The sequence below is a fragment of the Lynx rufus genome, unplaced genomic scaffold, assembly GCF_022079265.1.
Source record: "Lynx rufus isolate CCGP_SWC_20201006 ecotype Redwood Valley unplaced genomic scaffold, mLynRuf1.p SCAF_17, whole genome shotgun sequence".
Lineage (NCBI taxonomy): Eukaryota > Metazoa > Chordata > Mammalia > Carnivora > Felidae > Lynx > Lynx rufus.
Genome location: NW_025814831.1, coordinates 11,290,710 through 11,317,436, shown reverse-complemented (window position 1 = coordinate 11,317,436; position 26,727 = coordinate 11,290,710). Strand labels below are relative to the sequence as shown.

Sequence of the window (26,727 nt, the reverse complement as noted above, 5' to 3'; positions counted from 1 at the left end):
CAGAGATGGACGTATGAAACGAATCCAAGACTAGAAAAACAGTAATTGCCATAAAAGTAACCAATATCTCTATTAAAAGGTACTAGATGCTCTCATAGATCATCTTCCAGAAATCCTTGAACTTATGTCTACCGGTGGAGAAAGCAGTGTTCAAGAAAATAAGGTAAACGTCCTGTATCAAAGAAGTTCCTGAATGTTACAAACATGATCTCACTCTGCAGCGTTGTTGTAGGGAACAAGGAGAGAACGGATGGAAAATATTTAAAATAGCGTCTGCCCCATATTAACAAGTGCTTAGTAAATAAATGTCTCTTGGAGCTTCAACAGCCTGAATTTCCTCTCCAATTCTTGTATTACCATGATTCTTACTGCCCTTGGAGGTTACGTTCACATTTTCAGTTTTTATTAGCATTAATTATTATTCCAAGAATAGCGTCTGGTGAGGACAGAAGAGAAGGAATTTGGAAGGTCACAATTTTCCAACACTGAAGTAGAACAAATTTTACTTTTGTCAGAGGGATTGTGAGCCCATTCTCTATTTCAGAATTTCGTTTCCAGTAACTGTTCATTTTACTTACGGAATTTTTAAAACATACTTACTTGAATTTGCCGGATAACGGTCTCCCTGTGACAACCGAGATCCTAAGTTGTGAAGTGAGCGAGAATGTCCCTCTCCCCAGTGTGTTGTAAGACTGAAGAATTCGCTGGAATGCTGTGGTGGATTTATTGTCATCCATCCTCTGATGGGCTTTCTTTTTCAGTTGTCATCTCTGCCTGACTTGATTCCGGCACTCACAGCCGCCGAGCAGCGAGCTGCGGCCTCCTTAAAATGGAGAACTCATGAGAAGCTACTGCAGAAATATGCCTGTCTGCCACACATCATATCCAGTGATCAGATTTATTATCGTTTCTTGCAAAGAATGTTCACGATCGTGATGACAAATGTGAGCCCGGTACCTTTTATCTAATGCTTTTGAACTCTCACCTGATTTTGGAGTTACCAGATTCTTCACATTCTCAAAGTAGTAGGACAAACTTCATTTATTCCATTTTGTCCTAGAAGGATGTTCTTTTGCCAGGTCTCTGAAGGGGGAACTTAAGTTTCTCTGTGCTTTTCCACTGATGCTTGTTTTTGAACATTGTCTGTATAGCTGGAATGAAGAATGAACAGGTGGTACCTTCACTTACCCTTTGTCCATCTGTCGCCAAGGAGAGTGTGAACAGACTCACTTCAAACTTGATGTAGCTCTTCTCAAGAGGCAGGTTGGCAGGAGACTGTGATCTTGACTGCTAAGTACCTTCTGCTCTGATAATATACCTTTAATGTGTCATGGCCTCAGAGCCTGCCTCAACTATGCCGTGTTGCCAAGGCATCTTGTAAGCCCCTCAATCTTAGAGGAGTTACTTTTAAAGTACCTCTGAAAGATGGCTATGTAACAGATAAAGCTTATATTAAAAACATGGTGGCCTATGATGGATAGCCTTAAAATTAGAGTCAAAAGCAGGAAAAAAAAAGAAAAGATTTGTACTCAAATCCCCCAGAGAGTGAGTTGTTGACCTTTGTTACAAAAATTTCCAGAGAGGTCTGCTGAACCCCCGGTTCACTGTACATTTAATATGATGTCTTCCTACCATTTTTGAAGTAAAAGAAACTTCCATATAACGTATATGTTTTAGAAGCTGCTAAAAAAAGTGCTTTATGTTCTCATTGTTCTCAATAAAAGGGAGATAATGAAATCTAATAGCCGTCTCAGAAAGCCCAAATCCGTTTTAGCCTCAAAGATTAAAAAGAAAAATAACATGGTCGGTGTCATTTTCAACTTAAGTTAAAAAAAAAAATAGACATTTCATGAACTACCTCTTCTACAAGTTAATTTCATTCATCAAAGCAAAGCCTAGAAGATGAAGGTTATGTTATAGACGTAACAGTCTTAAGAAATGATTTTGGCAACAATGACTCCTTACCAGAGGACAACACGTGGGTGTGCCACATAGGAAATTTCACATCAAATTGAGCAGAATTTATTAATTATTTTATTCAGAAATTACTTATTTGAGTGCCTGCTATGTGTCAGGCCCTGTTCCAAGAGTTAGGGATAAAGGAGTGAATAAGACAGAGTCCTGCTCTTAACAGAGCCTGTGTCCTACAGTGGTGGCGGCGAGGTGGATAAGACAGGCTGAGTAAATCTATTAACAGGGGCCGATAAGTGCTGTGAAGTTTGATCTTAATTGTTGACCTCAATCTGATTATTCAGTAGGCATGTTGTGTTTCCAAAGCCAAGAATACGTAATTATTCCATAGTTTTAGCTTCTCTTATCAGGAAGGAGAGACGAGTTGCAACATAGAGTATGAACAAACTACTTGGAAGCCTGAGAGATTCGTTTTACTATTTTCTTTTACAAGACAGTAACTCCACACTTAAAAGGAGATACGTGATTATTATAGCACGTTTTCCATGATCAAAGAGGACACGTTATTCTGTGTCAGTATTCTCTGGAGAAAAGAAAGAATTTGTATTTTTAATTCCATACTAATGGTCATAGTATTCATTCCTTCAGCAAAATTAATTGAGAGCTTACTATGTGCCAAGCACTATTCTGGGTACCAAGATACAGCAGCAAACAAAAGAGATAAGGAACTTATTATCACGGAACCTTAGGTTCTGTTGGAGACAGGCGGTAAACAAACATACGTATATAGTATGTCAGGGACGAAAAGTATAGTGAAGACCGGGAAAGCAGGGTAGAGGGCGAGGAACGTGACCGAGGGTAGTAGGATCTGTTGTGGAGATAGCGGTCAGGAAAAAGTCCTCTCTGATCAAGTGTGCTTCATGCAGAGGCTTGAACAAAGTACTGGAATTACTCTGTGGATGTCTGAAGGACAAGTGGTCCAGGCAAAGGGAATAGTGTGGTTGCGTGAGGACGGAAGCCATTGTAGAAAGTGGTAGAGACGTGAGGTAGAGGGGTGGCTGGGTCCACAGCACAGCACACTTTGAGGGCCATGATGTGGAATCCAGGTTGTATTCTCTGAAACAGGGGAAGTCTTTGGAAGGTTTTGAGTAATGACATAAGCTTTTTTTCCCCTACTTTTGTTGTGAAAAATATTTAAAGATAGAGAAAGGCAGCAGTGTGCGGTTTTATTCTACTTGAATTTCAAGGATCCCCACTGTACTAGTCTGAACCTTTAATATTTAAATATTATAGTATTGATACGTAAGCCAAGATGGTGTACGTGAATTTTATACTGGGCATAATAGATCTGGTTGAGAGATTTTTCTCTAATACGTAGTTGGAACCCAAACCCAGTAAAGACAGATGATTGAATTCATTTAAAATTAATGAATTCTGCCCAGCGGTGTGACAAATTCAAAGGACAGAGGAGTATAGAACATGAGTAAGAGTTATGGACGTGGTGTCCCTTTGATTCTAAGTTTCATCTGTGGTGTGGACCAGGGATCTCAGTGATGACATTGAGTTCGAAGAGTCAGAAACAAGCCAGAAGGATCGTAAAGTATATCTGATCATGGGATCTCTAAATTTATATTTTAGAAGTGGCACATTTTTGATGATGTATCTGACACAGGGTATGTTCTTGCAAGTATTTGCTGAATAAATGAGTGACAAGGTCCAGGGAATGGCTAAGAGAATGGGTGGCCGAGATGTATTTGGGGAGAATGTCACTTAAGATGAAGTGGCAAAGAAACGAGAGTCATCATATAAATCAGATTTGGATGATTTGGAAACTGTGCCAAACTGAATTAACTTTGTAATATGATACATTAGTTGATATGCCTGAGTGGTATTGACATTAAATTATGAGGGCACTTCCACAGTGATTTGAGAGGTGGACCACACTGTTCTTTTTTTTCTTTTTTTTTTTTTAATGTTTATTTTTGAGAGAGAGACAGAGTACGAGGGGGCAGGGACAGAGAGAGAGGGCGAGACACAGAATCCAAAGCAGGCTCCAGGCTCTGAGCTGTGAGCACAGCGCCCGATGCGGGGCTTGTGGGGCTTGAACCCACGAACCGCAAGATCATGACCTGAGCTGAAGTCGGATGCTTAACTGACTGAGCCACCCAGGCGCCCCAACGCTGCTCTTACTTTTAGCCGCAATCAAAAATTGATTTGTGGAGCAAAAGTGTATTATTATATTGGTTTAATTGTCTTTCTTATTTCTTTAAGAATGTCTTACCTGTCCAAAAGGCAGCTTCACGAACGCTATGCATTTTTCTACGTTATAATCGTAAACAAGAACAGAGACATGAGGTCATTCAAAAATTAATTGAACGTAAGTAATCATTGCCTCTCACTTTGAAAAACGGAAAGTAAGCAAAGTGGCCTTAGTTAGTTCTGACTTACTGCATGTATCATTTTGCCATGAATAGTTAGGCTGATGTTGGTAAGTATCTGGAGTGTGTTTGTATTTGAGTTTTCTAGGTTAATTTTTGGGGGTTGTTTTAGAAATCTTTAAGAGGATTATTCTGCGATGAACGAAAGTCATAATTACTCTGGGTCTTTTTTAGTGAGTTTCTACACTTGAAAAATGAAAGTAATGTTACTTTATGGTGAAAGTCCAGTTTCTACCCTGATGAAATAGCATTTGGAACTAAAATATGAGTTGAGTCTCCATGAATGTAGCATTTTATGTTGTTATATTAAATATTAGCAGAATGCGAGGATTTTTTTTAGTTCCCTTGAGTAGAGTTGATGCATACATGACTATGAATCTGGTAAGCCTATGTGGTTCATAATGTTTTAAAGAATGAAATCAGTTAACAAATGCATTTTTTTTTTTTTTAATTTGCTAAGGGCTAAATCGAGAGAAAAACCTTTAGTTAACGTGTTAATTCTAGAAAGAGTGTCACATACTTGTATATACTTAGTGAGTTTTTAATTATTGTATACTTGTTTTGACCATAGTGTCTTAATGCTTTTATTGAACTCTGTTATCCAGCGTAGGTAGTAGGTAATGGGATTTTCTGGTTATTGGACTTCACCATTTTAAGTTGGATCACCATTTTTCAAAAAATTAAGAGTGTATCAAATTCCATTTAAGAAAAATTATGCTCAGTATACTTTAAGCTTTCTCTTTTTGACTCTGTTTTAATTTTCATTTTTCAGGGGTACGACCTCACATTTAGAATCAGTTTTATTTTGAAAGGAGATTCCGCTTGGCTTTAAATATTAAGAATTTTGCTTTTGAACACTTGTGAAATAAGGGAGAAAACAATCCTTTAAATGTTTACCTGAATTATTGTCAGTAAAACAGTGTTACATAGGACTTTAACCACTTCAGAGCATTTCTATGGAAATGAAGAAAACAACTAATTTGATTGGTCAAATATAAGTTCAGAGTTCGAAGTTACACAGACTTTCATTTGCATTCCAGCACTACGCCTACCAGCTCTGTGACTTTAACCTCTGAACCTCCTCTCAGGAGGATAAATCTATACTTACCCCATTGGATTGTTTTTTGGGATTAAATGTGATAATACGTATAGAGTACTTAGCACGTAATGGGTGATCAAAAAATAGTAGATATAGTTATTTAGTACTTAATAAATGCTTATGGAATAGAATGCAATGTTTAATACATTTTTTCTGGTTTTTGAGATGTTTTGAGATGTCCTTATTTTTGGGAGTCCACAGATCTTTAGTATATATGATTTTTTTTCTCTTATCTCTTGTATTTGCTAAGCAAATTGTGGTTATAAAAAAACTTGTCACGGGTTTTGCGTGTCTAATTTTGTCACATATAATTTCATGTAGGAAAGACTAAACTTATCTTTTTTGTTGTTGTTTCTAGAACTGGGCCAAGGAAAAAGCTATTGGAATAGACTTCGATTTTTGGATACCTGTGAATTTATTATAGAGATCTTCTCCAAATCATTTTTCTGTAAATACTTCTTTCTACCCGCTATTGAACTGACACACGATCCAGTGGCAAATGTGAGGTATGCTACCAATCCAAGGAAATACTTGAAAAAAATTGTATGTTTAAATTTATCTACTATAATTTATCTACTTACCAACTGTAAAGAACATGCAAAATCTTTTTCATAGTCAATCAGAAAACAAGTAAATAATGTATACTTATTTTGAAATTCCTAGTAGTCTTAGTTGATGAGCCTCAGTAAGACTTGGAAGCTTTTCACGGTGTCTCAGGTCTTTTGTTTATTGGGTTGAGAGAGCAGTAGTCAAAGCCAGCCTGGCAGGCTCCTCCTGCCGCTTGGATACACACATTGGCATCAGGATTTGAGCAGATATTCATAATTTATGGATCTTCTAAGACTAAAGAAAAAATAATTCCAAGTTGGCTTGGGCAAAGGTCTGTCCATTTTTAGAGGCAATCAAGAGATTGGTTTTTGTTTTATATTTTTAGTGTAAGAAAATACAGAAAATGCCACTGCATTGGCTTCAGTATTTTGTACATCTTATCTGGGCTAAGTAACTAATGAATCTAACTTGCAAACATGTTGCAAATCGAAGTCGTGGCCCTAGAAAAGCAGCTCCCACTGTGATGAATTGTCACTCACTTATCAAGCAGTTGACAAAAATTATTTGAACGGCAACGAGGGGCACCTGGGTGGCTCAGTCAGTTAAGCATCTCTCTCTCTCTCTCTCTCTCTCTCTCTTTTTTAAATTCTTTAATGTTTTTATTCTTGGGAGAGAGAGAGACAGAGTGTGAGTGGGGGAGGGGCAGAGAGAAAGAGGGAGACCCAGAATGTGAAGCAGGTTCCAGGCTCTGAGCTGTCAGCACAGAGCCCGACGCAGGGCTCGAACTCATGGACTGCGAGATCATGACCTGAGCCGAAGTCGGACGCTTAACCGACTGAGCCACCCAGGCTCCCCAGGGAGACACAGAATTCTAAGCAGGCTCCAGACTCCACGCTGTCAGCACAGAGCCCGACACGGGGCTCAAACCCACAAACCGCGAGATCATGACCTGAGCCGAAGTTGGACATTTAACTGACTGAGCCACCCAGGCACCCCCTGACTCTTAATCTTGGCTCAGGTCGTGATGTCACGGTTCACGAGTTTGAGCCTTGCGTCCTGCTCTGCGCTCACGAGGAGCCTGCTTCGGATTCTGTCTCTCCCTCTATCTGCCCCTCTCCTGCTCTCTCTCTCGCTCTCTTTCTCAAATAAATAAAAAAACTTTAAAACAAAAACACAAACCTGAAAGGAAATGAAATCATCTCTAACCCAGGTCAGTGAGACTGAAAGCATAGAGTTGACCCTAAGAGAAAGCAACCTGTCAATTCAAAAACCAAATGAAGATTAATTCAACATTGCTCTGTGAATTTTGGTTATTTTGGGGTAAGAGATCATTGCATAGCAATTTGTTTTGGTTTCCACTCTTCTGCCTGGGTAACCGCCAGTCAAACAAACAGGTCCAGCAATACCATATACTATTTGGCTTTTGGAGACGAAAGCATTTGCCCAGCTCTGCAGAGATGTGTAGATAGAACGAAAGCCGTCACAGGCAAGAGTGGTGGGATCGTGCACTTAGGGCAGGGGTTTCTGGAGCCACACTGCCTGAGCTGATTTCCAGCTCTATACTACCTGTGTGTCTTTGGGCAAGTCACATAATCTCTCTGCACATGGATTTCCTTAGCACCTAATTCATAGGGGGTTCCAAGGGATAAATACCTGAGATAATGTACATGAAGAATTTAGCTTACCAGGAAGGGCGTGTGATACCTAATCATAAAATCTTTATAATCTCACGGACCCAGGATTCTCAGAGTTAAATCACCACTTCTGTAGCTTTTGTTAAATGTATGTTTTCGAGACTTGCCTTGAGTTATGAAGAATGAAGTATGCATAGACTGTTCATTGTTTTTGTTTCTCCTTACGTCAATGTTTAAAACTTGCATTCACGGAGCCTAGACAATGTGGAGGCTGGAAAGACCATTGGTATTCAACGGAGCCTTCCCCTTTGCCAGAAATGCAAATGATTCTCTTTGGGGTAACTGGGGCCCCTTAACTGAGAGAAAGCATCACCAGGATCCGTGGTGAGCTCAAGTGAGTTTGAGACCATTATTGCTATGAATGGAGCTGAATATTCTAGAGGAAGAGCCTCCTTCGCCTTTTCGCCTGAATAGAAAGCAAACTTTTTGTATGTGGAGAATCCTCGACTGCGGGCTCAGCGGACAGGTCGGCCTAGAAACTCTAGGAATGGGACTTGGTTGTCTCGGGTTTGGCGTAGAAGTAAAAAAAATAGTATCTGGAGAGCACTCAGAGGAATGAATGAATACAGCAGCCCAAACGTAGGCAACTGCCTGGCATCGCTCTGTGAAAGCAGCCCCGGCAGAGCACTAGACTAGTAGCTTAGCAAAGCAGAGCACTTTCTGCACTGCCTCTTCCCGGCAAGGTTTTCTGTATTGGCCCGGATTGCCTCTCACCTTTCTGGCGTTCTTCCGCCTGTGTGTTGCTGCCTTATCCGCGCGGTGTAGACTGGGAGGGCGCCTAGGCTCTGTCCTTTTGCCTTTTCTTCTCAGACTGCACTCAATGGCCTTGGCGAGCTCTCCAGTCTCCTGGCTTGCATGTCATCTGTGTGCTGAAGATTCCTGACTGTATGTCTCCGGCACGGGTGTCCTTCCTGTACAGGAGACGCGTTGAGCTAGCTGCCCACTTAGCATTTCCGTGGCTTGTCCAACAAGCGCCTCGGACTCGGTCTGCCCGAAAGTAAATCCCCGCCGTGTCCCGCACCCACGCCTGCCCTTGCTTCTTCTGAGGTCTTCTCCATCCGTGCACATGACCATCTCCTCTTGCCACCTGGTTGGATCAAAACCTTACCTCCTTCCTGCCACCCCACCACAGTTCCTCAGCACACACTGCTGCTTGCAAAATACCTTGAATCCAAACACTTCTCGCTGCCTGACTGCTACCACTCTGGTTCAGGCGGCCGCCGTCTCCTGCCTGGATGACTGCTAGAGCCTCCTCTGTTGTTTCGCTTCTGTCCTCGACCCTCTACGGTCTGCTCTCAAACCAGTAGTCAGGTGATCCTTCCATCATGTTAAGCCCGATCACTTCCCTCCTCTGTGTAAAACTCTCCACGGCTTCTTACGGTGTTCAAAGTGAAAGCTAGTCTTCGAGCAGTGGCCTCCAAGGCCCTGCACGAGCTGGCCTCCTGTTGCCACTTTGAGGTCTCCTGATGATCTCACCTTTGCTCAGCTCTACGCACTATAGCCTCTTTGCCAGTTTGGGTCAATTTGCCAATTTGGGGTAACACCCAAGTCAGGCTCCCCCTATAGGTCATTTGCACATACGGCAGGCTCCTGTCCATCATGCTCTTCTCTGGATGTTCACGTTACTTACTCCCTAACTTTCTTTAATAAGTCTTTGATTAAATATTGTCTCTTCAGCGAAACCTTGGCTGAAACTCTCTATGACCTCGTCTTTTAAAACTAACGCCCCTCCTCTGATTCTCCCTTTTCTTTTCCTGCTTTAGTTTTGTCCATGGCACTTCCCACTCTCTGACAGATACTTTGTTTCCTTATTCTTTCTTCCTTACCCCATACTACAGGGTGAGCTCCAGGAGAGCAAAGAATTTGGTTGGTCTTTTTCACTGTGTGTCTCAGCACCCAGAATAACGAATGCTTGACTCCTAACAGCCACCCCGTAAGCATTTGCTACAGGCTAAATTCCCGGGCTCTCCGAAGTTTGAATTTTCTTTCCATTTCGCGCGTTACTGTTATTCTTAGTTACTGAACTCATTCAAAAGTAAGTACTGTTTAATTTGTTACAGAATGAAACTTTGCTACTTGTTGCCCAAAGTGAAATCTACTCTGAAGATCCCTGCAGATAAGCATCTGCTTCAGCAGTTAGAAATGTGTGTGAGGAAACTCCTCTGTCAAGAAAAAGATAAAGATGTTCTGGCTATTGTAAAAAGAGTAAGTATCGCTCTTGCCGCACCAGTGGCGTTTCTTGCGTGAAGACAGTGTCCGTCACAGCTTCCGTGTTTTAGCTTGACACGATAGCAATATGGTAACATAGCGTTGCCAGAGTAGGGCTGGTAACGGACTTGGCTGACGTGTGCTACAGCTGCTAAAGTTCCTTTCACGGGGCAGTTAGACATTCAACTTGTATTACTAGTAATATAAGCACCATGAGAGAGCTTGGCCCATTTGAGGTGCTTAATAAATACTGTTCAACTAATAATGAATACTTCATCCACCAGACTTGATTTATAAGTGATTATAATCCAACTGGGAAAGTCACACTTCATAGAAATTTAGCCCTGGAAGGGCCGTCAAGATCTGTTTGATTTTGCAGAAACTCTAGGCCTAGAGATAGTAAATGTCTGCTTGGGATCATATTAGCAAGTGGCTGAGCCGGGGCTGGAATATGGATCTCTTACCCCGAGTGCATTCTTTTTTCAGGAATGTGACATCATGTCTTATGGGTTTGTTTGTTTCTTTTGTTTTTAGCATGGGCTCACATGCATTGTTTGCTGATGTTACAAAATGAAAACAGCAAAAATTTGGGGTTAGTGAAGTCATGCCTGAAAATACTTTGTAGTCTTTCAAAACTTTTTGCTGAACGTCTAACTCATATTTTTGTAAGATTAAGTCAAATTTAAGTGTTTACTCTCAGTCGGAGTGTGAACTTCAGGATACATGGTTTCTGAGCATTTCTTTATACTGAGAGGAATTAATTTATTAATGCCTTTTAACTTAGCATTGATGGTGAGGGGAAAAAAAGAATCCTTTAATTTTTTTTTTCCGTTTTTTTTCTTAGAGATCATTGCCAGATGTCACATGAGGAACTTTTTAATACAGTGATTTGATAATTTAGTATTAATTAGTATACTCTTGTTTTACTGAAGTGTGAGTTCCTCTTTTACCAGCTAAACTAACCAGAAATACCCAGGGTCTGGACACTCACCTAAATCTAAAAGCATATTATATATAGTATACGTATATACGTGTATGTATGTTTTATATGTATTTGTTTCTACCAGATATTTCTGTCCTTACCATTTAATTACAGAAGTTTAGGCAACAGAGTTAACTTTCACAATAATAAACATAAGAGCATGAGTGACTTTCTTGGCAGAATTTATTAACTCAAAAGATAAACTAACCCTATAAATAGGCACAAAAATGATTGAATTAATGGATTACTAATCTACAAGACTAGAGCTTACTGTAAGTGTGTGTTACATGAGGAAGTCAGTCAATCCCATGAAAATTCTGTAGTATAATGCTTATCAAACTGAGGGCTTGGAAAGGGAACCACCAAGGAAGCTTCTTCTACAAAGCTTCGGGATAAAAATGGCATGGCTTATGCTAGTCAGTTTTTAAGGTGGGAAGCAATTTTATTTAAAAGGCATAATTTCATGGCATAAATTACAATATCTTCCTGAATTTCAGCATAAAAATCTTCAAATAAATATTCTGTGTGCAACACTGGCTTTGGGCATGAGTCTGTATAAATAGACTTTTATCTGGACCATCATAGTGAGAAGTACAGTCCTCTGTCAGAGTCAGAATGCTGGGTCAGCTGGACTGCTGTTTGATTAAAATGATCTGTTTCAGACTAATGTGTTCTGAAAGAGAAATGCTAAATTGAGAAATACTTTCAGGGCGAAGTCTTCCTTAATGGTTAGAATGTCATAATGATCAAACATTTCTACGGAAAGGAACTAAGGATTTTAACCCAAACGAGAGTTTGCTTCATATATATTTAGCTAAAAGTTCTTTTAAAAAATTCAAAAATTATCTTGTATTTCTGAAGATTCAGAGAAGGGTGGCCCTGGGGTTATTAGAAGTTCGCTAATTTGTGTGTGTTTAGTGTCCAACGTGTCCCTCTAGACTTGCTCTCTTTAAGGTTAAAGTCTTTTACAAGCAGCGTAAATGGAGCCTGGCATTAGGAGGTTGGCTAAAAGTACCGTGTAAAATTGGGAAGAATCTGAGAGGTTTTCTAATGTAGCCTTCCCGTAGAATGGAGAAGTCTCCTCTTTGAACCTCCCTCTGGAAAAGGAGTCTTTTGGAGAGACGATTGTTTGGCTTAATTTAATTACTGTCGAATAATTTTTCACAACTTTGCTTTTAGACCGTGTTAGAGCTGGACAGGATGGAAATGTCTATGGATGCGGTAAGCCCAGGCTTTACCTTATGCTCAAAGAATATAAAAATTGGCAGGAACTCATCGTAGTGTTTCGTAACTTCATTTTAAACTTAGTTTCAGAAAAAGTTTTATGAAAAAGATTTGTTGGATCAAGAGAAAGAAAGAGAAGAACTACTACTTATGGAAATGGTACGTTGTTTGCACGTGGGCACACACACACTTCTTTCTGACCAGTGTTAGCTGTGCTTTGTTATGCAACCCAATAAATAATTTCCTGAGTTTTTGAAATCTCTGTTGTGAACTAGAACGAAAACTACATCTGAGAACCTTTAAAAATCAACTACCTTATTGAAGTATGATTGGCATACAATTAACTGGATATATTGAAAGGGTACAGTTTGATGAAAACGTCACCACAATCAAAATGCCAGCCATTTCCATTCCCTCAGGTGTTTCCCCGGGCCCCTTGGAAATCCATACGTTCTACTCAGCTCCCCCCAAACCATTCATCTAGTTTCTATCTATAAATAGCTAGCCGCTAGAATTTACAGAAGTTTGTTTACATATAATGTTTTCTGTTCCTGCCTCTTTTTACCAGCATAATTGTTTTGCCATTTATCCGCGCTGCTGTATGTTCTCAGTCGTTCATTCCTGTTTATCTCTGAGCAGTAGTCCACATTCCAGACCTACCACAGTTTGTTTATCCACCTCTTTTTGTTTTAAATTAGAAACCCCTTTTAAAAAGAAATGTTTATTTCTTTTGAGAGAGAGAGAGGGAGCGAGCGTGTGAGCAGGGGAGGGGCAGAGAGAGAGAGAGGGGTGGGGGGGGAGAGAGAGAGAGAGAGAGAGAGAGAGAGAGAGAGAGAGAGTGTCCCAAACAGGCTCCATGTTGTCAGTGCAGAACCCAACACAGGTCTTGATCTCATGAACCATGAGATTATGACCTGAGCTGAAACTAAGGATCGGATGCTGACCTGACTGACATACCCAGGCGCCCCGTGTTTATCCACCTCTTATGAGTACTTGGGTTACTTCTAGTTTGGGGATATTAGAAATAAAGCTGCTGTGACCATTTATGAAGACGTCTCTGGGTGGGCCTACGAAGAAGTCTTCTTTTGCAGAAATACCTAAGAATGGAATGGCTGGATTGGATGGTAGGGCTTGCTTAATTTAAAAAAAACAAAACACAGTTTTACAAGGTTGCTGTACCATTTTACGTCCCCATCGGCTGTGGTGGAGAGCCTCAATTACCCCATATCCTCTCAGCTCGATAGGGCGGGTTATAATCGTGTCTCATTGTGATTTCAAATTGTATATCCCTGATGTCTAGTGATGTTGAACATCTCTCTGTTTATTGCCCATCCTTATCTCTTATTTGATGAAGTCTGTTTTCAGATTTTTTCAGTTTACGTATTCATTTTGAGAGAGCACGTGCCCATGCAAACAGGGAAGGGGCAGAGAGAGAGGGAAGGAGAATTCCAAGGGAGAATCCACTGCGCTGACAGTGCAGAGCTGGATGTGGGGCTTGATCCCACAACTGAGAGATCATGACTTGAGCTGAAACCAAAAGTCGGATGCCCAACCGACTGAGCCACTCAGGCGCCCCTGTTTTCAGATATTTAAATGGGTGGTTGTCGTCATCTTATTGAGATGCAAGACTTCTTTATATGCTCAGTACTACTCCTTTGTCAGATATGCATTTTATGAATGTTTTCTTTGAGTCTGTGGCTTATCTTTCACTTATTTAATGGTGAAAGATTATTTTATTTTGCAGAGCAGTTTTAAATTTTGATGAGGTTCCACTTACCATTTTTTTCTCTTATTGTTTATGCTTGTTTGTTCCAAGGATCCATTGTGTACCCCAAAATTACAAAGACTTTTTGTTGTGTTTTCTTTTGGAAATTTTAGTTGTAGGTTTTACAGTTAGGTCTGTGGTCCACTTCAATTAGTTTTATATGATTTTTCCCATCTGAATATTCAATTATTCTAGCCACTATTCGTCGAAAACTTCCTTATTGAATTGCCTTAGCATCTTAAAAAAAAAATGTCCATATACGTATGTGTTTATTTCTTGACTCCCTATTCTGTTCCACTGATTTACACATTTATCTTTTTGGCAATTCCAAACTGTCTTTATCACTGTGACATTATAGTAATTTTCGAAATAAGGTAGGTTAAGTTTTTCAACTTTGTTCTTTTTTAATTGCTTTGACCAATCTAGGCCCTTTGCATTTTGATATAAAGTTTAGAATCAATTTATCCATTTACATAAAAAGCCCGCTGGAATTTTTTTTTTTTAAGCCCGCTGGAATTTTTGTTAGAATTGTGTTAATTATCCTAACAATGAATTTTCTGATCTCTGAACATTGTCTACCACTCCATTTATTTAATCTTTACTTTTTTCCATGTAATTTTGGTAGTGTTAAGTGTAGAGTTAAAGGAGGTCTTATGTTCAATTTATTTCTGGGAATATTATGGTTTTTGGCATTATTATAAATGGAATTATAATTTTTAATCTTACTTCCTAGAATTTCACTGCTGTCAATTACTGTTGATTTTTATATATTCACCTTGTATTTGTTCTAGAGTTGTTTTTTCGATTTAATAGGGTTTTCTACATGAGCCATTATATCCTCTTTAGGTACAACAAGATTACTTCTTTCTATTCAGTGTTTATGCCTTTTATTTCTTACGTCTGGTTGCAAAGTCTAGGACCTGCAGTATAACGAAACACTTCCAATTGAATAAAAGTGACAGGAGCAGTCACCCTTGTCATTTTACAGATTTTAGGGGGAAATAGCTCTATCTTTAACCATTCGGCATGATGTTACCAAGAGGTTTTATGTGGGTGCCCTTTATCAAATTGCGGAAGTTGCCTCCTATATCTAGTCCGCTGAGGGTTTTTATGAATTATTGAATTTTGTCAGATGTTCTTTCTTCATATATAGAAATGATGTTTGCTTACTCTCATCCTGTTAAGCCACTGTATTTTTTTTATTTTTAGTTATTGTTATTTTTTTTTTTCAACGTTTATTTATTTTTTTTTTTGGGACAGAGAGAAACAGAGCATGAACGGGGGAGGGGCAGAGAGAGAGGGAGACACAGAATCGGAAACAGGCTCCAGGCTCCGAGCCATCAGCCCAGAGCCCGACGCGGGGCTCGAACTCACGGACCGCGAGATCGTGACCTGGCTGAAGTCGGACGCTTAACCGACTGCGCCACCCAGGCGCCCCTATTGTTATTTTTTTTAAATGTTTATTTTTTAAGTGAAAAAGCACGAGTGGGGGAGGGGCAGCGGGAGAGGGGGACAGAGGATCCAAAGCAGGCTCCGCACTGACATGCGGCGAGCCTGACGCGGGGCTCAAACTCATGAACCAAGAGATCGTGACCTGAGCTGAAGTCGGATGCTCAGCCAAGCGGGCCAACCAGGCACCCCAAATTACCTTGGGTTTTTAAATGCTAAATCAATCTTGTATTTGGGGGATAAACTCTACTTGATGATGATGTATTATCCTTTTCTCTATTGTTGGATTCTTGGCTAGTTTTTAAAGGGACTTTTGCATCTCTATTCACAGTGAAATTGGTCTATAATTTCCTTTTTTGTCATTTTTGGGACTTTTAAGTTTCATATTACAGTTGTGGGCCTTATGAAATGTGTAGTATTACCACTTCCTCTTAATTCCTCTGTTTTCTGATGGAGTTTGTATAAAATTGGTTTTAATTTTTCCTTGGGTGTTTGATAGAATTCACTAGTGAAATTATCAAGGCCCAGAGTTTTTAATTTTGAAAAGAATTTTGGTAATTGATTCAACTACTAATAGATACAAAGCTGTTCAGATTTTTTATTTCTTCTTTTGTAAACTTGATAATTTGCTTCCCATACCCAGAATTTGAGCTGTCAAATTTGTTCCCATAAAGTTGTTTATACTCTTATATTATTCTTTTAATATATATATACGATCCATGGTGATAACTTCTGTTTCATTCTTACCTTAGTGGTTGGTGTTCTGTCTCTCCTTCCCCTTTCTTTCTCTGTCTCTCTCTTTTCTTTCTTTCTTTTTTTTTTTGAATTGTTTTTTGGTGGTTTCATCGAGAGGTTACGATACACTTAACCCTTTAAGGTCTACTAAGTGTTAATAGTGTACTAATTCATTCAACAATGATACAGAGCTCTCTGCCCTTTATGTTACAGTTGTTACGTGAATTATATTTGTATTGAAAGCCCCACGAGTCAGTGTAATAATCTTTGCTTTAAGTTGTGATCTGTATCTTTGAAGAATTTAAGAGAGTAAACTCCTGTGTTTACTTTCTTATTTTTACCAGTTCTAGTACTCTTCATTCATTGCTAGGCGTCTGAACTTCCCTCTGCTATTTTTTTCCCTTTGGCCTGAAGAACTGGCTTTGGTTGTTCTTGGGGGGGGGGGCAGGTATTTTGTGGCATATTTTCTTAGCTTTCCCTTACCTGAAACATATTCTTTTTTGCCTTTGCCCCTGAAGGCCATTTTCACTGGATATGGCATTCGGGGTTGACAACCTTTCTCTTACTGTGCTTTAAAGATGCGTTCTGGTCTCCATAGCATCTGATAAAATATTAGCTCTCTTTTGGATTATCGTTCTGTGTGTAATGTTGCTTTCCTCTGGTTACTTTGAAGATGTCTTTCCTCTTATGCTTTGTTTTCAGCAGTTTGCTTTTGATGTGTTTAGGCATAATTTACTTCAAATTTATCTGTTTTGGATTTGCTGAGCTTTCCGAATCTGTAAACGTGTATCATTTCCCAAATTTGCGAAGGTTTGAGCCATTATTTAAGTATGTGTTCGCTCTTCTACTTCTGGGTCTTCGGTCCCAGATGTTAGATCTTTTGATCTTGCCCCACTGGTCCATGAGGTTTTGTTCCTTTTTTTTTTTTTCTTTCCTTACACTTTGTTATTCAGAGCGAATAACTTCCGTTGATGCGTCTTCAAGGCCACTGACTCTTTTCCTGTCCTCTTTGAGCTGCTGAGCCCATCCAGTGTTTTTATTCCCAGTGCTGCATTTTTCAGTTCTCAAATTCCCATTGACTTCTTCCTTATATTTGCTCCCTGTGGAGAATTGTTCTGTGAGATTAAACACTTCAGTGGAGATCTGAAAAAGCAAGTGCATGACTTCAGCAGCCTTCGGAGACAAAGATTACAGTTCAGGATGGCCGGCAGTAGAAACTCAGAGCATAAGCAGGCTCTAAACGCTGAGTTTTAGAACTCAGTGAGCTGAACCCAAGACAAAAATCAGGCAATAGAAGAGCCACAGGTGATCCTGGCATTGGAGTTAGCGGACTCGAAGCCAGCTGTGACTAATGTGACCAAGATAATCGAGGAAAAGGTGGGGAAAGTAGCCAACACTACTTGCAACCCACTTAATGACGTTTGTTTTTCAGTTTTACACATCTCATTTGCACTGCGAGGGTTCCATTTGGTTCTTTTTTATGGAGACCGGTTCTAAGAAATTTTTTAATCTGTTGTCTGGTTTCTCCCTGCTTTTCATTACATGTGCAATCGGAAAGAATGTGTGTTCTCCAGTTGCCGAGCACAGTGTTGTCTTTTGGCTTTTGGTTTTTGTTTGACTTTTAAGGAGGTTCCACACTCAGTGTGGGGCTTGAACTCTTGAGCCCGAGATCAAGATCCTCTGACTGAGCCAGCCAGGTACCCTGGGTGTAGTGTTTTCTACATGTCAGTTATGCTAAGTTTGCTCAGAACTTGGCATGTTTATTGATTTTCCTGCCTCCTTGTTCTGTTTTGGGGAGAAACTGAGTTTTGGTAACATTTTGTTTCTGGCTCTGGAAGGTGGTTATATGTGTTCATTTTGGGAAAATTCACTGAGCTCTTCACTTTCTTTACATATGTTATACTTCAGTAAACCATTAAAAAATATCCCAACACACCATTTCTTTTTCTCTCAGTCTTTTAAAGACAAGTATTACTTTGCCACTTAGCCATCAGAAATGGAGATGACCATTAATAAGCAACATTTTGCCAATGAGATTTGGTACATACCTTCTAGAAGAGAAAGGCCCATTATAACAATGATACTAAACTCATTGTTTTAGCTTGACAGACCTCCCAGGGCACAATTCTGTACCTGTTGAAAGAACTCAAATCTGAAAGAACCTTGACTTCTTCAGACAGTAGTTTGGAAAGAGAATTCTTTGCTAAGGCACTTTTGTGAACTGTATTTGTATCTGTAATGCTTGGAGTAATTTCTCAGAAGAGTGTTTGGGGCACCTGGGTGACTCAGTTGGTTAAGCGTCCGGCTCTTGATTTCTGCCCAGGTCATGATCTCACGGTTTGTGGGATCGAGCCCCACATCGGGCTCTGTGCTAAACGTGGAGCCTGCCTGGGCTTCTCTCTCTCCCTCTCTTTCTGTCCCTCCTGTGTCTCTGTCTCAAAATAAATAAACCTTAAAAAAGATAAAAGAAGAGTTTTATCAATCTACTTATGCTTACCATTTCCTGCTAACACACTGTTTTGATAACAGGAACAATTAGAGAAAGAGAAGCAACAGAGCGATGGGAGGCCCCTGAGTGAGAAAAGCTTTGAAAAGAAACGTAAGTAGTTTTCCCATGTCTCAACCGCTAAGTTACACGCTTGGTGTCGCGTCCTGGTGTGCTGACAGACCACGCCGATTTTCAGAGTTTGAGACAGAAAATTGGTCCACTTTCTCTCATTTTTTTAAAAGGTAGTTTTCAAACATTGGCTGTTTCATGTGGCACCGGTTTAGGAACACATGAGTAAATGCTGGGAGTCCGTGTGAAGGTCCAGATCCTTCACAGGGAAACTTAAAGTCTGACAACAGCAGTGCTGTTGTGAAATCGGTCACTGGACAGCTGAGATTGAAATATGTAGATATATAAATGCAGCATATTTGGGAAAGAGCGCTTCTTAGCTAGTAGGACACATACTCTCTGTGTTGTCTTGCGTGCTTATGGAGATTAGGAGCTCAGAGGAAATTACAGCATTTAAAACAGAGTTTGTTTTAGGTAGAGACACCAAGACACCGACGACTCTGCCCAAGAGCATCCCCATCTCTGTTCCCGGACCCTCCGGAACCAGCACCCCGTCGACAAGTACGAAACAGCCTCTTTTTGTGTCTCCTTTTCCCCTTTTATAAAATCAGTTACAGGGAAAGCCACGCCACTAGAGGAGATGTATTATTCTAAAACACCTTTTACCTTCTATCATTCAGTGTTTTGGGAGTTCTTGCTGAGCAGTAGGGGTAAGAGATACTCCAGTTAGCTCAACCGAGGAAAGGAAGCTGGACAAATCCGTGCCTCACGAAAGGGGGCGGGGGCGGGGGGAGTTGGCCGGGGGATGGGCGTAGGGCAGCCAAGGATGAACTGAACAGCTGCGTTTTCCTTCTGCTTTTTACTCCAGGCAAAGAAATCAAGAAATCCAAACTGATCCGAAGCCAGTCTTTTAATAATCAAGCTTTTCATGCGAAATACGGCAACTTAGACAAGTGTGCTAGGTATGGCATGTCAGCTATTCGTGTTCTAACCCAATTTGATTTTGCTAGTTACCTATCTTTACTTACGTGAAATATTTACACTATATAAAATGAGGGTTACTTTTGTTTTTTTTTTAATAGGTCAATAGATTGTAAGGGTTCTTCTGTAAAGATTTTATATGAAAAAAATTGTAGCCTGCCAGTTTGTATAACAATGGGTATTCTGGCATTCTAGGAGGACTTTCTGCCACGGTGCCGTATAATAGCATCATGGAATCCATACGCTGTTTTATGAGGGAGGCGGTGCTCTGTCTGTCATATGCACCACTCAACTTCTAAGTGGCTGCGGATGTGTCCCATTTGCTAAGTAGAGGTGGACGTCCATTTGCTGTTGATACTGTTTCCTTCTGTAAAGAAGCACTAGTGTGTTTTTGTGGCAAAGTGATCACAACAATTCTTCTGACGATAGATGAGTGTCTAGTTTCCCCTTTGGCCCCACGCACTGAATGATCAACAGTTAAGACGAGGAGAGAGTCAGCATAAATTCCGCGACCCTGACTTTTTATAAATGTTGTACACATACAGTATGTAAGAGCCGCGTATCCATCAATGAAAGTAACTTTAAGTCAACGTAAATGTCTTTAAAAGCATCTGTCAAGAAAGATAACATGGCATGGGAAAGATATGTCTTTCTTTTGTGAAAGATAGCTTACTCTACCTTTTCAGCTACGTTTTTGGATGTTCTCAATAGATCTATCTGGACTTCCTAATCAATAGAGTGATCTTGAGATGGCCAAAGAGATTACAACTGAAGAGAAATTATTTCCAGGAAAATTGTATCCGTATTAGCTGTCGTAGTTGAGCATCGAAAGAAAAACCGATTCTGCTGTAGCAAGTTTCAGGAGATGCTTTTAAGGTACAGAAAGAATAGTTGTTGTGAGGCATGGTAAGCAATAAATTGAGAAGTAAAAGTAGCAACTGTGCTTCCGCCAGAGGTAGAGGAAAGCGTTAAAAGAGATTTAGAAAGACCAAGTGCCTAATGACTAGGGTGACAGAAGCCATGTTCTTGTATTTTAAACCAGTTCACGTTCTTTTCTAGCAAAAGTTCTACAGTAGGATATACACCTTCCGTCTCAGGGTTAGGAAAGACTTCTGTGGTTTCACTAACTGGTAAGTAGAAATCTGAGCTCTTTAAAAAAATAATTGCTAAATTTAATGAATTACTGTTTTCTTTACATGACCTCTTTATTTCTGGAGACAGTGCTCCCCCTAAACTTGTATCTTTATCAAAGGCCTAAATGGTTAAACTTTTCCCTAGCAACTGAGAAAATTCTTGACTATGCCATTTTGTTTTCACCGTCAAGACTCAGAGTTCAATACTTTATTTTTTTTTTAATTTTTTTTTTAATGTTTGTTTATTTTTGAGACAGAAACAGAGCATGAACAGGGGAGGGGCAGAGAGAGAGGGAGACACAGAATCCAAACCAGGCTCCAGGCTCCATGCTGTCAGCACAGAGCCCCACGCTGGGCTCAAACCCATAGATGGAGAGATCATGGCCTGAGCCAAAGTCAGATGCTTAACTGACTGAACCACCCAGGCGCCCCAGAGTTCAATACTTTTGAAAGAAAGAAAGGGCAATAATCGAGTAGGTTCTTCCGTAGTCTGAGGCCCTCCTGAGGCACAGATGAAAAGTTTTGCAGTGATTTTTAAAGAAGCTAAAAAGAGTAGGGCTTCATGGTGGATCATATGTAGCCAAACATTTACAATATTACATATTTGAATATTTATACCAGGGGTCAGCAAACTTTTTCTGTAAAGGGCCAGATAGTAAATATTCTAGGCTTTCTTGGCCAAATTGGTTTCTGTCACAATTACTCAACTCTACTGTTGAGTAGAAGCAGCCATAAACAGTACATGATGGATAGGTATGGTTGTGTTCCAATAAAGTTTTATTTACAAAAACAGGCAGCGGGCAAGATTTGGCTTACAGACTTGTAGTTTGCTTACCTCTGTCTTATATAATAGAACACAGTGATACCATGGATAAGGGAAGATATATTGCAAAAAATTGCTAATGACTGTATAGTTGTAACTTTTTGCCTTAGAAATACTGGCTGAAAGTTATTGAGCTATGGTAATTTTTTAGTGTGAGGAATAGCAAATCGACTCAAGAGGTCAGAAACTTTTAAAAGTTGGGTCACATGTCCTTTTCAGGTTGTGTTTTGAGTATTCTGTCTTCCTCTTACTATGTGTTTTTTATTCTCATGAAGAATGTACACCCACTGGCTGTAAACAGTATGTTTTCATTTGCCAGAAGAGAAAATAGTCCCAATATTAAAGCACTGATATTCATATACCGTATATATAGTAGACTATGAGTAGCATAAGAAACCTGAAAGAATTTGATAGCAGAAACGTGTTGAACTAAAATTACCAATGCTTCTTGAAGTGAGGGCCATAAATAATAAAACTATTCATTACTTTTATCTTTGCAAGTCAGCGATTTCTTTAGGAGATACTAAGGGAACATTAAGGGTTTGTGAACTTTTATTATATATATATTACATACATATATATGTTATATATATATACATACATATATATACATGTGTATATATATACATACATATATATACATACATACATATACATGTGTATATATATACACATACATATATATACATGTGTGTGTATATATATATATATATACATACATATATATACGTGTGTGTGTGTGTGTGTATATATATATATAGAAGTGGTTCTTCAAACTTGCATGGATCCCATCTAGCCTCTTGGAGAGGACTTCAGATGAGCATATTTAAATTTTTTTTAATGTTTACTTATTTTTCAAGAGCGAGAAAGAGAGAGACTGAATATGAACAGGAGAGGGGCAGAGAGGGAGGGAGACACAGAATCTGAAGCAGCCTCCAGGCTCTGAGCTGTCAGCACAGAGCCCATGCGGGGTTCGAACTCCCGAACCATGAGATCATGACCTGAGCTGAAGTCAGACACTCAACCGACCGAGCCACCCAGGATCCCATCCAGCATACAACATGACGTAAATTCACTTGTCAGCTCACCTTAGGCTTTCCTTAGCTGTGACGGTTTCTTAGCCTTTCCTTGTTTTTGGTGACATTCCCAGTTTTGAGAGGTAGTGGCCAAATATTTTGCAGGACGCCCCTCTATTAGAATTTATCTGATGTTTTTCTTACAATTAGACTAAGGTTGTGGGTTGGAGGAAGGGTGACAGAGGTAAAGTGCCATTTTCATCACATCATACCAAGGTACACACTGTGACATGTTTTACCACATTTTATGTATTTTATCTCACTGTTTCATGACAGATCACTAGAAATGGGATGTTTGCCCCGGGGGGGGAGATGGGCAAGATGGGGGCAAGGGCGTGGGAGGTGCAGGCTTTGGGGGGTGGGTGAGCAAGGCACAGAGTCAGAAGTATCATCAGCGGCCTTGTAGTAGTGTAGCACGGTGACAGATGGCAGTTACACTTGCAGGGATACAGCACAGCGCATAGAGGAATCACCGTGTTGTACCCTGAAGCTAATTGTGTGTCCACTGTACATGAAAAAAAAAAAAAAGTTTTACGGATAGAATTCTGTGCATTCCTTAAAATGTTTAAGAAGAAAAACCCCACTTGATTACCTAGAAAAATAGTTAAGATTTACGAAATCACAAAGTATGGTATCAAATAGGAGGCACAGGAGGTCCTTATTTGTGTAAGTTATATGCATAGGCGTGCACGTATGTAGCCTGCTAAGGGAAAAGAGACTGAAGCAAATTATATTAGGACGGTTAAAGACTATTGCTTCAGTTGCTAGAATTATGGTATTATAGATAAGTTTTATGTTCATACTGTTTTTGTGTTCTCCACTTTTAAAAATGCTTATAGGTTCTTGTAACGAAAAAATTAACGTGTTATTGCTAATGCTGTAAATCATTTCTTGATGCCAGATGATATGTTACTGTTCATTCATTTGTTAAAAATTGTGTAGACCGAGGACCCAGACAAATACATTAAAGCAAGAAAATACTGATTTAAAAAAAATGTTTTTAAAGTTCTGAATTGTAGGGGCACCTGGGTAGCTCAGTCGGTTAGGCGTCCGACTTTGGCTCAGGTCATGATCTCACGGTTTGTGGGTTCAAGCCCTGCGTCGGGCTCTGTGCTGACAGCTCAGAGCCTGGAGCCTGCTTCGGATTCTGTGTCTCTCTCTCTCTCTGCCCCTCCCCTGCTCGTGCTCTGTCTCTGTCTCTCAAAAATAAATAAAAAGTGTTAAAAAAATAAAAAAAAAAAGAACTTTAAAGTTCTGAATTTTTTTAAAAAAAGCAATGAGGGGTGAGAAATACAAGGAGATAACCACTGCACAGACAGTAAAATGTCTAATATTAGAAAGACTCACAATATCAAGTGTGTGTGAGGATGTAAAGCAACTCTCCAGAACGCTTATTCGTTGCTGGTGGAAATGCAGAATGGTACAACCACTTTGGGCAACTAGTTGGAGGTTTCGTATGCAGTTAAATATGCACTTGGTATGTGACCCAGCAGTTCCAGTCCTAGTCTTTTACTTGGCAAGAAATCAAAACGTATATCCATACACAGACTTGTACACACTTGTTCATAGCAGCTTCCTTTGTAATAGTCAAAACTGGAAAAAATCCAAATGTCTATCAGCAGGAGAATGTATAAGCAAATTTTGATATATCCATACAATGGCGTATCTGTCACCGATAAAAAGGAATGAAGTCTTGATACACGCAAAAACCAGGATGAATCTCAAACGAATTGTGCCGAGTGAAAGAAGACAGAAATACTGTATGATTCTATTTACGTAAAATTCTAGAAAATGCAAACTAACCTTTAGTGACAGGAGGCCGATTGCCTGCGGTGTGAGGCGGGGCGACCAGAGTGTGGGAGGTAGGGATCAACAGGGTTCCCTCTTGATGGTGGCGATGCCTTCATGGCTGTGTACGTCTGTCAGACCTTGATCTGCGTGGTTTATTGCCCGTAAACTGTATCTTGATAAAATTGATTTTAAAAGAAAAAAAGTCAGCTGTCATTAACCCCAGGTTAGCCTCTTTCTTTGCTTATTCAGTACGTCTGACTGTACTTGAACTCCTTTCAGATGATTCATTCCGCACTCGGAATGCCTGTAGTGCCCCAACCACCTTTTCTCCCAACGCTTCCCTGCCGGGCACCTCCCGTGGGACAGGTAACCCCGTCGATCCAAAGAGCAGTGGGAGCAAAGAGACACCACCACGAAAGGCTACCTTGTAAGTACTCCAGTGCTGTGCGAAGCGTACCATTCTAGGCTTTTCTCAGGCACTTCCCTTCCCACTTAAATGCTTTCCGAACAACAGACAATGTCCACAGTGAGGAAATGGTATAAATTGAAAGGAGTTATTGTCACGTGCGTCTCTGTCGGCTCAGATACTTTATGTGAGATGACTTATATATGGCAAAGACACCGTAGCCTTAGGGAATCAGCCGGAAACTTCAGACGGCTCCCATTAATATCCGAGACGCATTTATTTTTCCGTGAAGTGTTTGCATTTAGGGGATTTTTCTCTGAGGAGACACTGGGTGCTAACCGCGTCCCTTTCGAGCAGCCAGCTTACGTACACAGTATTTAATCACCCGGCGCTTCGAAAGGTGGGTACAGCGAATGCCACTGGAGAAATACTACTGCAGCCTGTGATCCAGAGCTGTGGGTCCCGCAAACTGGAGATTTCTACAGACTGTACCTGGCCTTCAGTGTGGTGGTTAGAAAGGGCCTCTGTTCTTCTTTGTGATTCCTTTCTGTGCGCTATTTATAGCCGTTGTTTGAATTGTGGAAGCCTTTGGTACTTTCAGTTTAAACAGTTAGGAGAGTAGACTATAAAAATCTCCGTGGTTGGGGCGCCTGGGTGGCTCAGTCGGTTGAGCGTCCGACTTCGGCTCAGGTCATGATCTCGCGGTCCTTGGGTTCGAGCCCCGCGTCGGGCTCTGTGCTGACAGCTCGGAGCCTGGGGCCTGCTTCGGATTCTGTGTCTCCCTCTCTCTCTGACCCTCCCCCGTTCATGCTCTATCTCTCTCTGTCTCAAAAATAAATAAATGTTAAAAAAAATAAAAAAAAAAAAATCTCCATGGTGAGAGGTCACATCAAGGTGGAACAGATTCATCCCAGATGCCCAAACGATCGTTAAGGTGTACTCTTTCATATAGGACACCTGGACCTTCTGAGTAGAATGGACCTTAACCAGGACTCTGGTTTCCTTTTAAGCGTATCTCACTGAATTCATGAATATTCTCTAACGAAGTTGCTCGAATGCATCTTTTTTGCAGAAACTTCATGCTTTGGTCCCATTTAGGAACTGAACTATATCTTAATTTAGTCTAAATTTTAATTGGCCACTGGTATGTATACAAATATGGATGTATTTAAAATTCATTTAAAACTTAGGAACAAATTTATTGAATGGAGCTCTAGCAAAGAGTAGGACTGTATCATAGAAGAAAGCAATAGCAAATAGAAAAGGTAATACTGATATTAAAGGGTTTGTTTTTGTTTTAAGTTTAGTTTTGTTTATTCCTGAGAAAGAGAGAGCAGGCGGGGGAGGGGCAGAGAGAGAGGGAGACAGAATCCCAAGCAGGCTCCGTGCTGTCAGTGCGCCGCCCGATGTGGGGCTTGAACTCGAACCGTGAGATGATGACCTGAGACAAAACCAAGGGGCAGACACTTAACCGACTGAGCCGCCCAGGCGTCCACTAATATTACGGATTAGTAGCACTAATACAAAGGGTACTTTTATTTATGGAGAATGTTCTTTGCCCCAGCAATTACTGCTCAAGCGATTATACTATGGAAATTCCATGTAGAAGTCCTGAGGACAGAGGCAGGACAGGGTAATGGTCCATAGAGAGCACGGAGCTGGAGCCTTGTGCCCTGGTTCCAGTGGCAGCTAACCACTGCGTACAATTCATTTCAGCACTCTGGGCCTCATTGTGCCCATCTGTGAAATGGGAGGGTGGACTCGTGCTTCATCACTTAAGGTATCTTCTTCCAGTTCTCGCGCCCCGGTCCTTCCTGTCTGTCAGCCTAGTCCCTCTTCCTCTCAAAAGCTTGCCCTAGAATTCTTCTATCGAAGAACATACTTAATGAGCAGAATGTAATTCATT

General features: G+C 40.4%; 1 protein-coding gene across 1 annotated transcript in view; it reads left to right on the top strand.

Annotated features, from left to right (window-relative positions):
* Positions 1–26,727, top strand: part of PPP4R4 (protein phosphatase 4 regulatory subunit 4) — a 103,364-nt gene that overhangs the window by 74,905 nt on the left and 1,732 nt on the right. The window contains exons 13-24 of the mRNA XM_047079866.1: positions 80–163; positions 762–944; positions 4,183–4,288; positions 5,807–5,954; positions 9,752–9,896; positions 12,061–12,102; positions 12,190–12,264; positions 18,584–18,653; positions 19,086–19,172; positions 19,480–19,573; positions 20,652–20,722; positions 24,695–24,842. Coding sequence (XP_046935822.1) covers positions 80–163; positions 762–944; positions 4,183–4,288; positions 5,807–5,954; positions 9,752–9,896; positions 12,061–12,102; positions 12,190–12,264; positions 18,584–18,653; positions 19,086–19,172; positions 19,480–19,573; positions 20,652–20,722; positions 24,695–24,842 — 1,253 coding nt within the window. The remainder of the gene's footprint in view (positions 1–79; positions 164–761; positions 945–4,182; positions 4,289–5,806; positions 5,955–9,751; positions 9,897–12,060; positions 12,103–12,189; positions 12,265–18,583; positions 18,654–19,085; positions 19,173–19,479; positions 19,574–20,651; positions 20,723–24,694; positions 24,843–26,727) is intronic.